We start from the raw sequence: 13,538 nt of genomic DNA on the forward strand, positions 1-13,538 counted from the left end.
AAATTTCTCTACAATTATTGTGATTGATTCAATTTAATTTAGAAGTATTTTTTCCATCCAAAAATAATTCTTTTGTGTTTTGAATTGTAAATTGAGTGTGTAATTATTGATGAATTTTAAGTGACACATAACCTAGCAACATTTGGACTGTTGTATAAATTAGAATTGGAACCATTCTGGGCTTATAAGGCTGTAGTACTATTCTGTGAGTTGTGTAATTCTGATGAAATGATTATTTTGTTATTTACTACTCTGATGTATTATATTGCGAATAGGTGAATATTGTGCAATAGATGATTTAATGCATTTTCTATTCAATTCATTTTCCCACACACATACCAGTTTGATGCAGATTAACAAAACGAATACATGCAAACAACAACAAAAATGGAAATTTAAACAAAATAGAAATATAGTAATGCAAAAAAAGGTGTAGTATTGGAAAGCTTTTCCAACTAGCCTATGGTTATCCATGTACTAGGAAAACCTTCAATCCTTGAGAAGGTGAAAAAAGTATCAGAGACGGTAGATATGGAAGGATGGAAAGGAGGAAGAAAAATAGAGAGAAGGATAGGGAAAAAAGATATCAGGAAGAGTGAATAAACGGTAGATATGAAAGGATGGAATAAGGGAAGAAAAATGAGAAGGATGGAAAAAAGATGGGACCAGGAATTTGAAAAGTATAAAGTACCTAAATTCCTTCTCAACAATCTTCACATATTTATATTAAAGTTGCTGGGCTGTCCACCATTGAAGTAGACTATTATCACACCATTCTTCACCTCTAAAACTTGTAGCAAAATTTTAACTTTAAACTATTAGTCGTTATCTCACTCACCGATTGTCAGCAGACATTCATGGTGACGAAGCTTAGAATTTCCTTTAATTGACGACAGTCGAATAAAAATAACTTCCGACTTGTGAGGGATATGTGGATCAGAGAAGAGTAGGTGTATTTTTATCGATTGAATGAAAAAGACTAAGAAATTGTCAAAAACCACTGATTTATTGATAACTAGAAAGACCGGTTTCGGTTATTACACCATTGTCAATCTCTGATAAACTAAAACTAAATAAAACAGCAGCAGAATTTATACTAGTAGGCGAGTACTGCTATTGGCTCTTGTATTTAGTTTTAGTTTATCAGAGATTAACAATGGTGTAATAACCGAAACCGGTCTTTCTAATTATCAAAAAATCAGTGGTTTTTTGACAATTTCTTAGTCTTTTTCATTCAATATGAATAATTACCACAATATCAACTTCTCAACTACACGAAAAGTGTATTTTTATCTACTTTCACTAAGAACTCCTGGAGGTTCACACCGGATCTGTTGGCTTCTCCATCTTCAATCTCCTCGTTAATGTTGAGTTGTCCAAAAGCTGGATTGCCTCAACATTTTGGTGGTCATGTAGAGCCTCTTCAAAGGTCCTTGCTGTTTCTACAATCATCTCCTTGTCTATCACGATAAATATCCATCAAGAATCGGTAATTGTGAAAACGGTCGAAGCCAAATTATTCCTTGTGTTATAATATTGTCTCAAGAACACACATCAGTCCACTTGAAATGAAAGATGGAATATTTCAGTTTCATTGTTTCATTTCCGCGTTCTCTCAGAGACTAGCATCGCTGCATTTAATGGAATGGAGCGATACCTTCTCCGCTGCCTGCTCGATTACAAAGTGGTGGAGAACCCTCGCAGGAGGACCCTCAATAACCTTCCGCCTTCTTCCGTGTCCTGAATTTTTATTCCAGCTGGTGTAACTTAACTGTTTGTGTGCCGCCTATAGTGATTTTCCTTCCTTACAGTTCACCCTCCAATAAAAAGGATCCTCCAATGTATTGGTTGGTGGTGGGTTGGAGGAGGAGATGGCGGTAGAGGAAGAGGAGGCGGAGGAGGAAGATGAGGAGCAGGATGAGAGGGAGGTTGATGATGAGGATGAGGAGAAGAAAGGGGAAAGGAGGAGAAAGAGGAAAGGAGGAGAAGGAGGAGAAGAGGAGAAGTAGTGGGGGAGAAGAAGGAGGAGGAGGAATCGAGCTAGAAAGGAGAAGGTGTAGGAGTAGAAGGTGTGAGATAAAGAGAAGTAGGAGAAGGTAGATGATGAGGAAGAGGAAGAAGAGAAGGAGCAGGAACAGGAGAAAGAGAAGATGGCAAGAGTAGGTGAATAAGAAGGAGGAGGAGGAGTGATGGGAAGAGATGGGGGAGGAGAAGATGGTGAAAAAAGAGGGAAAGGCGTGAAAGGAACAGGGGAAGGCATGGAAGGAGGAGGAGAAGGAGGTGGAGAAGGTGATGAGGGGGAGGATGACGAGGAAAGGAGGAGAAGGGGGAATAGGGGAGGAGGAGTAATGGAGGTAAAAAGAAAGAGGTGTGGGAGTAGGACGTGTAGGATAAGGAGAAATAGGTGAAGGGAGAGGGAGAAGAGAAGAAGGAGAAGGCATAATTCTCTCTCTCCCTCACACTCGCTCTCTCTTTCTCTCTCTTTTTTTGTCTATCGCTTCCATTCTCTCTTCCAATAATTCTCTTATCCATTTTCCGAAACACCGGGAAGACCTCAATATCAACATCGATATGCTAGCACGTGTTTTTATAAATATATAACGAGGATTGCTTGGGAATAGGACTGCACGCTTGTAGAGAACAAAAGATGGGCACGGATGAGTGTGAGAGAGAGGGGAATAGAAGAGGGAGGGAGAAGAGGAGGAACTTGAAATGAAGAAGATTGAATTATTGAGAATTTGTGAAGGGATAAAGGCTGGGGGGCGAGAGGAGGTAGGGAGAGATGGATGAAAAAAATGTGTAAACAGAGTGGGAAAGCCTGAGAGAGTAAGGGATGTTAGATATGCGAAGAAATAGAGGAAGAGTATGATGGTGGAAAAGAGAGAGAAAGAGATTGTTTGATTGATTGATTACTTTACTTATGTAGATTACAATATAGTGGCTTATACACTTATATACAATAGCTTACAATACAGCAAAATTATAGATGAATTTACATAATATTGACTAAGAAAATAATTATTGAACTGTATATGATATTAAAAAGTAATTTGTAATATAATAACTATAGATAATTATATTGTTATGCATCTACATAAATTGGCGGAGCTTTCGACATATCAATGTCCATTCTTCGGAAAGAATATTAAAGATATCCTCCCCACTAACTCTCTACCAAAACGTTAATTCAATTAATTAAACCAAGGATTTATTTATTAATGGAGAGAGAGATTGATTGATTGTTTTATTTCTCTCCTGGCAGGGTTGAAACCATTTGGTTCCCTCTACCACCCAACCAGGCCAACACAGTTACATAGCATCAATACAAGTAGTCTACTTCTTAAACAACCACATAAAAATAAAATTGTCATAACAGAAGCAATTTAAAAGATTTTTTCAAATGTTCTGAGCGAGAGTTCATAATTTCATGTAAGTATTCATATAGTCTTCACTTTGTAAAAAAAATTTAAGGTTAAAAAAAATCAAACTGTTTGCTGATAACTAAGAAGAGAAAAAACATCAAAATTGAATTTCATATCGTAGTTCTTTATAAAGTTTATATTATAGAGTTATATTAAATATTTTCATCCATTTTATTCATTATCCTTACGGACATCGCAAGGAACGAAGCACCAAACATTGAAGTTCTATGTGTTAGAGAGAGAGAGATGAAGAGTGATTGGTGTTTGAAGGAAGACGATTCTGATGAGAGACAATGGTAGAAAAGAGAGAGAGAGAGTGAGTGAGTGAGTGAGAGATTTAGAGAGAGAAAGAATAGAATCCCTGCCTTTATTTTTCACCTAGGAGGACGGAGTTAGGGCGCAGCCGGCCCTCTCTTACAGTCAACCCTCAAAGGAGAGAAAAAAATAGAAGGATAAAAAGAGAGATAGAGTGATTGCTGTTTGGAGGAAGACGGTTCTGATGAGAGACGAAAAATAACTTGCGAACTGTAACGTGCCAGGGATACTTCAAAAAATTGTTTCGCACATCTGTAATATCGATGAGGAGGGGGTATGAGATGCGTACTATGAGGAGAAGGAGGAGAGGAGGAGGAGGAGGAGGAGGAGGAGGAGGAGAATGAGGTGAAGGAGGAGGAGGAGGAGGAGGAGGAGGAGGAGGAGAATGAGGTGAAGGAGGAGGAGGAGGAGAAGGAGGTGTAGGAGGAGGAAAAGGAGGAGAAAGAAGGAGAGGAAGTGGAGGAGGAAGAGAAGGAGAAAGAGAAGGAGAAAGAGAAGGAGGAGGAGGAGGAGGAGGAGGAGGAGGAGGAGGAGGAGGAGGAGGAGGAGGAGGGAGAAGGAGGAGGAGGAGAATGAGGTGAAGGAGGAGGAGGAGGAGGAGAGGAGGAAGAGGAGAAGGAGGTGGAGTAGAAGGATGAGGGGGAGGTTTGTTAGATGTTGTGGCGAGAAATTGGAGTGGAGGAGGATAGAATACAATGTTGGCTTGAAGGGGAAACGTGCTTGGAATTTCAGTTCCGGTTAAGTTGCTCGCAGTTCACCATTCTCTATTCAATTCCATACTTCCCAATTTATTTATAAGATAAACAATAATGATACTTTCTCCTGTTGTCTTGCGATAAATTATGCAGCATCCGGCCTACTCGGCTGTGATGTAAGGGTTGAAGATAGAGCGTCGATTCTGGTTTATGAGGGTGAATTCAAGTTTCGTCTTTCCTGTCAATTCAGTTGGAATACTTGTGAATCAGTCAATTCAATGAGCAAAAAAGTTTATCATTGATCAACCTTAGTAACGTGAGGCATTCATTGGGAGTGAACAATCCAAATTGACCTTTATGAATCCTAGCGCATACTCTAAATAAATACTCATCTATTTGACTATCCATGACGAACTGCAAGTACTAATAATCCGTTTTGAACTATTTTCGATGACACTACAGTCTAATTTTGGATATTAGTTATTAGAAAATAGTACTCACGTGTAGAGCGCTTTCGGATTTTTTTAAATCCGAGTGTTGAAAATGGATTTTGAATAATCCGAAATCGCTCCACATATGAGTACTAGTTCTTAATAACTAATATTTAAGAATTAGACTGTAGTGTCGTCAGAAATAGTAAAACGTATCTAAATGAATGTTATCATAAGTTAACTTGGTTCTATGAATCTCTAAACATGTCAAGAGTTTATAAGATATGGAACAATATAGCCTACCCTAAAATTGGTGATTTTATTGGAACTCATCCAATAACAGATAATTTAATAGTTAACATCTGGAACTCATACGAAAAGAATGTGAGATTTTCATTATCCATTCAGAAGTTAACATCTGAAACTCATACATCTACGAATAGGAAAATGTTTTAATAGAATGACAGATTTTAATTTTCCATTCAGAAGTTTCATCACAGATCCACGGGCATGAATTAGATTGAATGTGTTCCAGACCCGCACTGTGAATCCAGACTTGTTGTCCTTTTCATGAAAAATGGCTCTGAATATTAATTATTTGTTCGTCTTCCAAACTGTTTACAGTTAACAAGGCCAGATTATAGAACTGCTATAGAACCATTTCAAAGAAAGGTATTTGAGTACTATATTATTACCCGGAAAACTCCGTTTCTGATCATGACTGAGGCACAGCAACAAAATTCTAGTCAATACTACTATTCCGTTGATAAATTAGGTAAGACGAGGCACAGAATTTGGGTCAAAGGACAAACCTCAGCGTCCTAAGTGGTAGGTGGCACCTTGAGCCTGTCAACTGAAGAAAGCTTCTGCTCTTGCTTCAATTTGCAGTCAACGTCAAGCTCTTGTTGCCACTTGGCATTCCTCGTCATTCAATCCTGTTCACTTCTCCTCAGTCGCGCTCCAAACAACACTAAGCCATTTTTCCGCTTAGTAATAGCAGAAGAGGAAGAAGAAGAAGAAGAAGAAGAAGAAGAAGAAGAAGAAGAAGAAGAAGAAGAAGAAGAAGAAAATAAGAAGAAGAAGAGAAGGGTGATAAAGAGGAAGGTGGGGAGGAAGCATGACGACAAAGTGTTTCATGATGCGGTTTAAGGTAGCATGTCAAACTGATGATTATATGGTCTGTTGCGTCCGCTAAAAAATTTTGCGGCTGACGAGATGTACTTAGCCAGATACTTTGCCAACTTTCAAAACTTGCTCCCGACATTTTGAGAACTTGCAGCCTCCAGTTAGACAGGCACTCTAACGGATTAGTTTTTGAAATTGAAGGATGAATATCGCAACTTTAAAAATATTTTCCGCCGAAAAATCATTACCGATTTTCAAAGTTTATCTGCAGCCTACCTTCGTAGCGTTTGAATTTTACTGGAGATGGAACTTTGAGAGCATAACAGCTGAAAATCGGTAGTAGCATTTTTGAAACTTTGGAAAACTCGCTCTCCTGATTTTTCCGGGAGTGATTCAGTTTGTTCACTGTTTCAATGCTCTTTTTCTTCGAATGAACACCATCTCCTAGCATTTTCTCCCAAGTAGACATGTTTTAAGCAGATGCTCATAATATTGAATCATTTTTCAAATCTCAGGTAGTGAAACTGGGCATATTTTTTCAAATGATACTCAGTATTAATCATGCTTCTTGACTTCAAGGGTCGTGAAAAAAGTACCCAATCTTCAACATCGACGAGTTCTTTCATCTCAGGTGAATATCAGCAGATAATATTGATCGAACGCATTTGACCAATTTTGATATCGACGAATTCTCCCATCAGTAGTTTAATAATATTGATCGAACGCATTTGACCAATTCAGACATCGACTAATCCTTTCATCAGCAGTTGAATAATAGGTCTTCGAACGCATTTGACCAATTTTGACATCGACGAATTCATTTGTCAACAATTGAATAATATTGATCGAACGCATTTGACCAATTTTGACATCGTCGAATTCTTTTGTCAGTAGATGAATAATACCAATCCAACCGACCAAAGAACAAGCCTTAAGTTCATGTGGGCATCACCCTCAGCAGAAAAAGGCCTATCGTCAATATTTCTCATCACTCATAAGGATGTGAGTAATTAAAGTATAATTTCCTGATTGAAATATCAATTGAAGAATAATGAACATTTCAAAACAAGCCTACTGACTTGGCTACGAGGTGAGGAATGATGCCATATGAATGTGTCGTACGAAATCCATGATTGGAGGCTACATAGCACCTTGTTTTGGATGATGCCCACGATTGTATGAATTTTCACATGTCTACTGAGATGAAACGTTGACTTTAAAGCCAGAAATAGATAAAATCTTTGATTTCCTTTCAAGTGTCTTATGTTTTATTCTTGAAATTCTTGAGGAATGAATCGATTCACTTATGTGTTCGCAGGCAATCGATGGCTGGGTTGGCTGAACGAGTCACAGGATGGACCACTGGAAATCCTCTTCCAATTCGACACGGCCAGAGAGTTCTCGATGGTTCATCTGCACACCAATCACTACCTTGCGAGAGATGTTCAGGTAAAGATCATAATTATTACTCTCATTACTTTCCAATGTCTGTGATAGAATAATAATCATCATATTATCTTAAAATGTATGAGTTCAGGGCCACTTTCTTCTATTCATAAAATAAAATTATAGTATAATTTGAAATTAGTAAAATAATAGATTAAGAATACAGTTCTATGTATACTGATAAGATATTAATAGACACTTGTGAGTGTCTATTAAATATACAAAAGTGAGTTTCATGTTTTTTTCAATGTTTCAATTTATTATTAAAAACACACAAAACAAGGCTAAACAAAATTACAAAGATTCACGAAACAAATAAAACACAATAAAATGTTACAAATATAAAAAACAATGGGCTTAGTGCTACTCCTGTGCGCGGACGGAAAATTTATTTTCTTTGCGCTCAGTAAATTTGCCATAATTATTATGATTTAGTTTTAAATTTTTATTGTATTATTGTTTTATTTACAATCAATATTGTGTTTCCAACAGTATGTCTGTATTTGTTTTTATGGCAAATAAAGTCCATTCTATTCATTCATTCTATAGTGTTTGGGTGTGTTGGAGAAGAGGAAAAAAAGAGAGGAAGGTACCTAGCCAACTATGGTTTCCATGTAATAGGCAGGCAAAGAAGAGAAGAGAAGTAGTGAGGAAAAAAGGAAGGAAGAAATGGGGGGAAGGAAGAAAACAGAGGAATAGGTACTCAAAATAAAGGTAAGCGAGTCCACTGAAAAAAGAAAAAAACTGATGAAAAAACAATGCTGGAGCAGAAATCTCGAGTCATATATCTAAATGGAAAAAGAAATTACTGTATGTCCAGTTTTTTATATCCAGTTTAATTTTTCCACTGATCTTATTGTCCATGAGAAAGTGATTTGGAATGAGGTTTATTATTTTAGTACCTATGTAGATTAATTGCCTCCTTATACATTCAATATCAGTGTTATAGATTACATATTTGTTAGCAGTGGCCCTTAGATTATAATAATTAAGAGTAGAGTTTATTGTGAGAGGAAAATCGGATCTATATTTTATTAAGTACTCAATTACGGTTTTTATGTATAATTGACGTATAGTCATGACCTCAAAATCACTAAAAACCATATCCGTTGGATAGAGCCTGGGTTTGATTAATATAGTTTCAATTATCAGCTTTTATGCTACAAATAATTCAGCAATATGACAGTTAAAACAGCCTCCCCAAACAACTATGCCATACTGCAGAATTGACTCGACTAGAGCATGATACATCATTTTCAGGTGGTTCTTATTAAGAATCTGTTAACTTGATAAAATTTAAAAGATAAATATCTATTTTTCTACATATGTATTTAATATGAACATCCCATTTAAGGTTTCCATCAATTATAATTCCCAAATACTTAGTATTATTGACTTTTTAATGGTGGGACAATCACAATTACCCAAGTTTAAATTGCACTGAGAATGGAGTCTCAAATCTTGATTCTCGTTAGGCTGTCCTACTCTATTTGCAGAGAAAGTTATGTAATTAGTTTTTTCAATATTTAAACTTAAGGTATTCTTCTCTAACCACTTCTTATTAAAAGCATATTATTTTCAGCTATGGTATGAACTTCGTTCCATGAATTACCGTGAAAAATAGCTGCAGTATCATCTGCAAAGGATATCACAGTTGAGTTTAGAAGTCTTAAATTAAAAAGTCATTTACATAGAGTATGAAAAGGATGGGAGAAAGTACAGTACCTTGAGGAAGACCATAAGAAGTTAAGTTAGTTACACTAGATTGATCATTTATGGTTAGGGACTGGGTTCTATTACTCAAATAGCTTTTGAACAATTTAAGCGAGACTCCTCTGAAATCATAGGACTCCAGTTTATTGAACAAAGTATTATGAGGTATTGTATCAAAAGCTTTGCGTATATCCAGGAAGACCGCAATAGTTTTTTTATTGGAGTTTATTTTATCAGATAAAGTATTGATGAATTTTATTAGAGCGTCAGATGTACTTTTACCATTTGGAAACCGAATTGGTTCTTGTTGATTATTTTGTTAAGATTCAAGAATAGTTGCCTCAACTTCAACTGGGCAAGTTGGTCTCATAAAAAACGTGTTATCGATCTGTATTGCAGGAAATCGATCACCAGTATTATCAGGGATATTGATAGTTTGAGCTTGTAATTTACCCACATTTGTGAAATAATTGTTGAGGGAGTGAGCATCAAGTTCAGTACTCTTTCCTTGATACTGGCCTTACCTATAACTTCGTTTATGCACTTCCACAACTTCATGCTGTTGTTATTACAATTTTCATTTTCCCTTATAGCAAAATCATCAATTCTTAAGTCAGCACTAACTACATTGGCATCAGTAATATCGAGTGAAACTTCATTGAATCTTATGCAATCTTTTATGTACATGCATAATCCATCACATTTATTCTGTTTAGTGTACTTATTTATTGCCGTATATCCAGGAATGTTGAAAATGAACGGCATATCTGCAGTCAACCAGGTCTCAGTTAATATTATAATGTGAGTATCAATTTTCAATTCATTGAGGCAGCAAATAAACTGATCGAAATTAGTATTCAAACTACGTATTAGCTGGTATATTATATAAAACTACGTTTTATAATGGAAGTATATGAATAAAATTGCTTTTTTTATCCTTGCCTATCATTCAACAAAGCGGATAGCACTATCTCTTTCTCGCTTTGCTCTGTTGCCAGGTCGTCTTTCAACAATGTAGAGTTGATAATTAATTAACAAAATATTCCATCTTGATTATGTAAATTCATTATGAAATTATTGAAAAATAAAATTTATTGCTCAATAAAATATAATTTATTGATTTAAACGAGAATAAACAGTTGATATTACATCAATAAACCTGTATCAGCTATAGAAGGCATTGACAAGACGGAGGATCGGCAACGTTGCTCTCCCATATTTTTCTACTGCCATTACAACATGGACCTCCTTATAGAGATGGATAGTGCTATCTGCTTTGTCGAATGATGGACAAGGATAGCAAAAGCAATTTTATTCAAATACTTCCATTATAACGGGGACCTCACTATAGTTTTAGCTATTGTAAAGCTCTTCCTGGGGGAGTCACTCTCACCTCCAGGATAGGACAACACACGTAGGGTGATGTAATGCTGTATTAAATGCCTCACGTTGGGCCGGCAATCATGTGGTGCGTTTTTTAACGGCTTCACACATGTAGGGTGAATCTTGCACTGAGTCAGTGGTGTAGTGGCTATAAATTTTGCAATGGCGTGTGAGGACGCTGAGTGAACACCAGACTGATTGACTCACTACAAGACTCAATACAATTGTCGGAATCGCGGGAGGCCTAAACGCTCGCTCACCCTTGATTCTTCTAATGACAAATTGTATAATGATGAAATTTTTATAAGTAGTGTAGCGATCGCTAAACACTGAATACGGATACCTTAAAATTATTACCTGTGAAGAATGAGCATACAAAATCATACAGGTCGAGCAAAAATCCCGATGTAGATAATTTACGGGACTGCGTCTCTAATAAGTTCTGAAGGATTAAAATACGGTATTTGAACCAAATATCGTTCAGAATATACTTCGAGAACAGAGTCTTGTCGGGTTTTAAGCTCTATTGTAGGAATTTATATGATCTATGGCTGCCACTGCTGTACAATTGATGTGTTCGCTCCTAAGTCGAGGTAGGTAACAGATAAAAGCTGATATATGAGCAGGTAAGGACAAAGAATAAATATCTCGATCTGACCCCACTCGCTACATCCACTTAGACCTGTTCCAATATCCAGCTTGATTCAATTATTCCAATGATCGTATTCGATCGGTTCTTGATGATATAGAACGTATCAGACACAATAATTGACAGGCTTAAGAAATAATCGAACTCAGAAAGCGAATTAACAAAACTGAAATATATTATAATAAAATATGTAATCATACAGTGCAGATTCAGAATTTGATTTACAGGTTGATAATAATTTAGCATTAATAGAATAGTTAAAAATTTTCTTGTGCTTGCATGATACCATGCGTGATTCAACAGAATTTTACAATTGATAAAATTTAACAGTTTGAAAAAATGGTGAAAAAATGAATTATAGAAATATTTTTTAAAATGTTCGGGGTCGTGGTTCAGGCAGCGGAGGATAGTTAATCAACTACAAATTCTTATAAATTAATATGAATAAATTCTAGGCTCTTAAATGCTAAAGCGCTTGTCGGCGTGGCCAATAATTTAACGAAGAAAAATTATGTTTTTCTGCACTGAAATATTTTCGAAGCGTAGATTGGGGCCCCTTTTAAAACTTATAACTCACGTGAATTCCTTGGCGGTCGTGGTTTTCTTCTTTAGATCAAAAATCGTTTGATCGGCGGCAATCCAGGCTTCGGTTTCAGCACGTGGGGAATTTTAATTTAAATATCTCCTTCACCGAATTAATTAAGGGATAGTTTACTTTAAGCTTTTAAATTTATCGATTGATGAAAACAGAAATTTATAAATAACAAATAGATTGGCCTAAAATATCGGCTCACAAATAGAACATTAAAAATCGAACAAGAAGTTTTCACAAATAGGTCTTTGGTAACTATAAAAAGAGATCTACACGGTAAGGATTTCAAAAGGGAAGTGCTCTTTTCTCTAAGCTTTTAGGCTAGACCTTGCTTCTCGGAATCTCAATGTAATAATTTGCATAAAAATTTGCCATTGGTAGAACGCTTGTGACGTAAACATGACGTCAGTGGCAAGTAGTAGAATACAATTCCTTTAATTACAATAATAATTTAATTTATGTAATTCTTAAAACTGCTTAATCTTCTAGACATAGTTCCTCTCATACAATGTACATGTGCTAGTGTAACTGATAAGGCAGGGTTGGTGTCTGATAATAGATTAACATGTGTTGCTTTCAAACGATCACCGTCTTGGTGCTATTTCTATGCACTGTGATTGGCTTAGACCTGCCAAAGAGATTTAATTACCATGTGGTTCAGTTGAATTAAATTATTAATAAATTAATATTCTTGTACAATTTTTATTAGGTTTGAGATTGTTATAATTAATTTCTGCCATTTTATCAATAATATAATTTCATGCTATGACCTATTTAGTTACAATAAGACCTGACGTATAATATAATTTCTTAAATAATAAATAATTTCAACAATAATACATACATTTTATTTTTTATTTTGAAATTCTTGATCCTTTATTGATAGTTTTATAATTTTTAGGAATGATATTTTACCTTGCATGAGAACGGTATGATATTTGACAATGCTTTGAATCAGTCAGCTGCGTTCGAACTGTTTTAAAAACATCTGATCGATAGTAAACAAGTGTAACCTCAAAATCAGTGAGCGATTCATAAATAATTTGTGCTTTATTCGCAAAATAATTATAATTTTATTGAATAATTTTCCTAGAAAAATATTCAGTACAGAACGGTACTCTTATCTAATATACAGTTATTGATAAGTAAGCTTTATCGCTCGGTCGCTAACTATTCCTTTAGCAAATTCTTTCATTTTAAAAGGTAATCACAATTTTTCTCTCTTCTCATGAGATCTATTTGAAAAATTCATCACACAAAAGCCCCCAGGATATTTTAAATAGGTAATTGGGAGACGAGTCGAAACAATGACTATTTGAAAAATCCGATATTGTGATGAATACACTATTTCATCTCCTTACTTCTACGAAAACTCAACACTTAACACTAAAAACAATATATCGTGCACTTTTGGCTACGAGAAAATAAATAATTGATTGTTCCTTCCATTGGATACAATCGAAATACAATAATTAATGAGGTCTCTTTGGATCCTTCATTAAAACAACTCCACAACTTCCATTCACGGGTGGCTTATGAGCAGACCCATAACTATACAAATATACAAGATTTCACATATTACTTCTTAAGATTTGAATAGTATTTGCAACAAATATAGACTTTCATCATTTTTTCATAGTTATTACAGGTTTCGACTCTTTGGTTTGGCTTTTACATAAATTGGGTGAGAGTGTGATTTTACTTCGGTGACTTGACAATCGTCTACCGTTTGACTCGAGCATTTCTTATTTGCGCTTAGTACGTTGC

The 13,538-nt window shown here is 35.6% G+C and overlaps 1 protein-coding gene across 1 annotated transcript in view; it reads left to right on the top strand.

Annotated features, from left to right (window-relative positions):
- The window catches only part of LOC111059055 (discoidin domain-containing receptor 2), a 454,362-nt gene that overhangs the window by 376,789 nt on the left and 64,035 nt on the right, over positions 1-13,538 (top strand). Inside the window, exon 7 of the mRNA XM_039431495.1 lies at positions 7,307-7,437. Within this exon, the coding sequence (XP_039287429.1) occupies positions 7,307-7,437 (131 nt within the window). The remainder of the gene's footprint in view (positions 1-7,306; positions 7,438-13,538) is intronic.

This window comes from Nilaparvata lugens, chromosome 6 (genome assembly GCF_014356525.2).
Source record: "Nilaparvata lugens isolate BPH chromosome 6, ASM1435652v1, whole genome shotgun sequence".
NCBI classification, from domain to species: domain Eukaryota; kingdom Metazoa; phylum Arthropoda; class Insecta; order Hemiptera; family Delphacidae; genus Nilaparvata; species Nilaparvata lugens.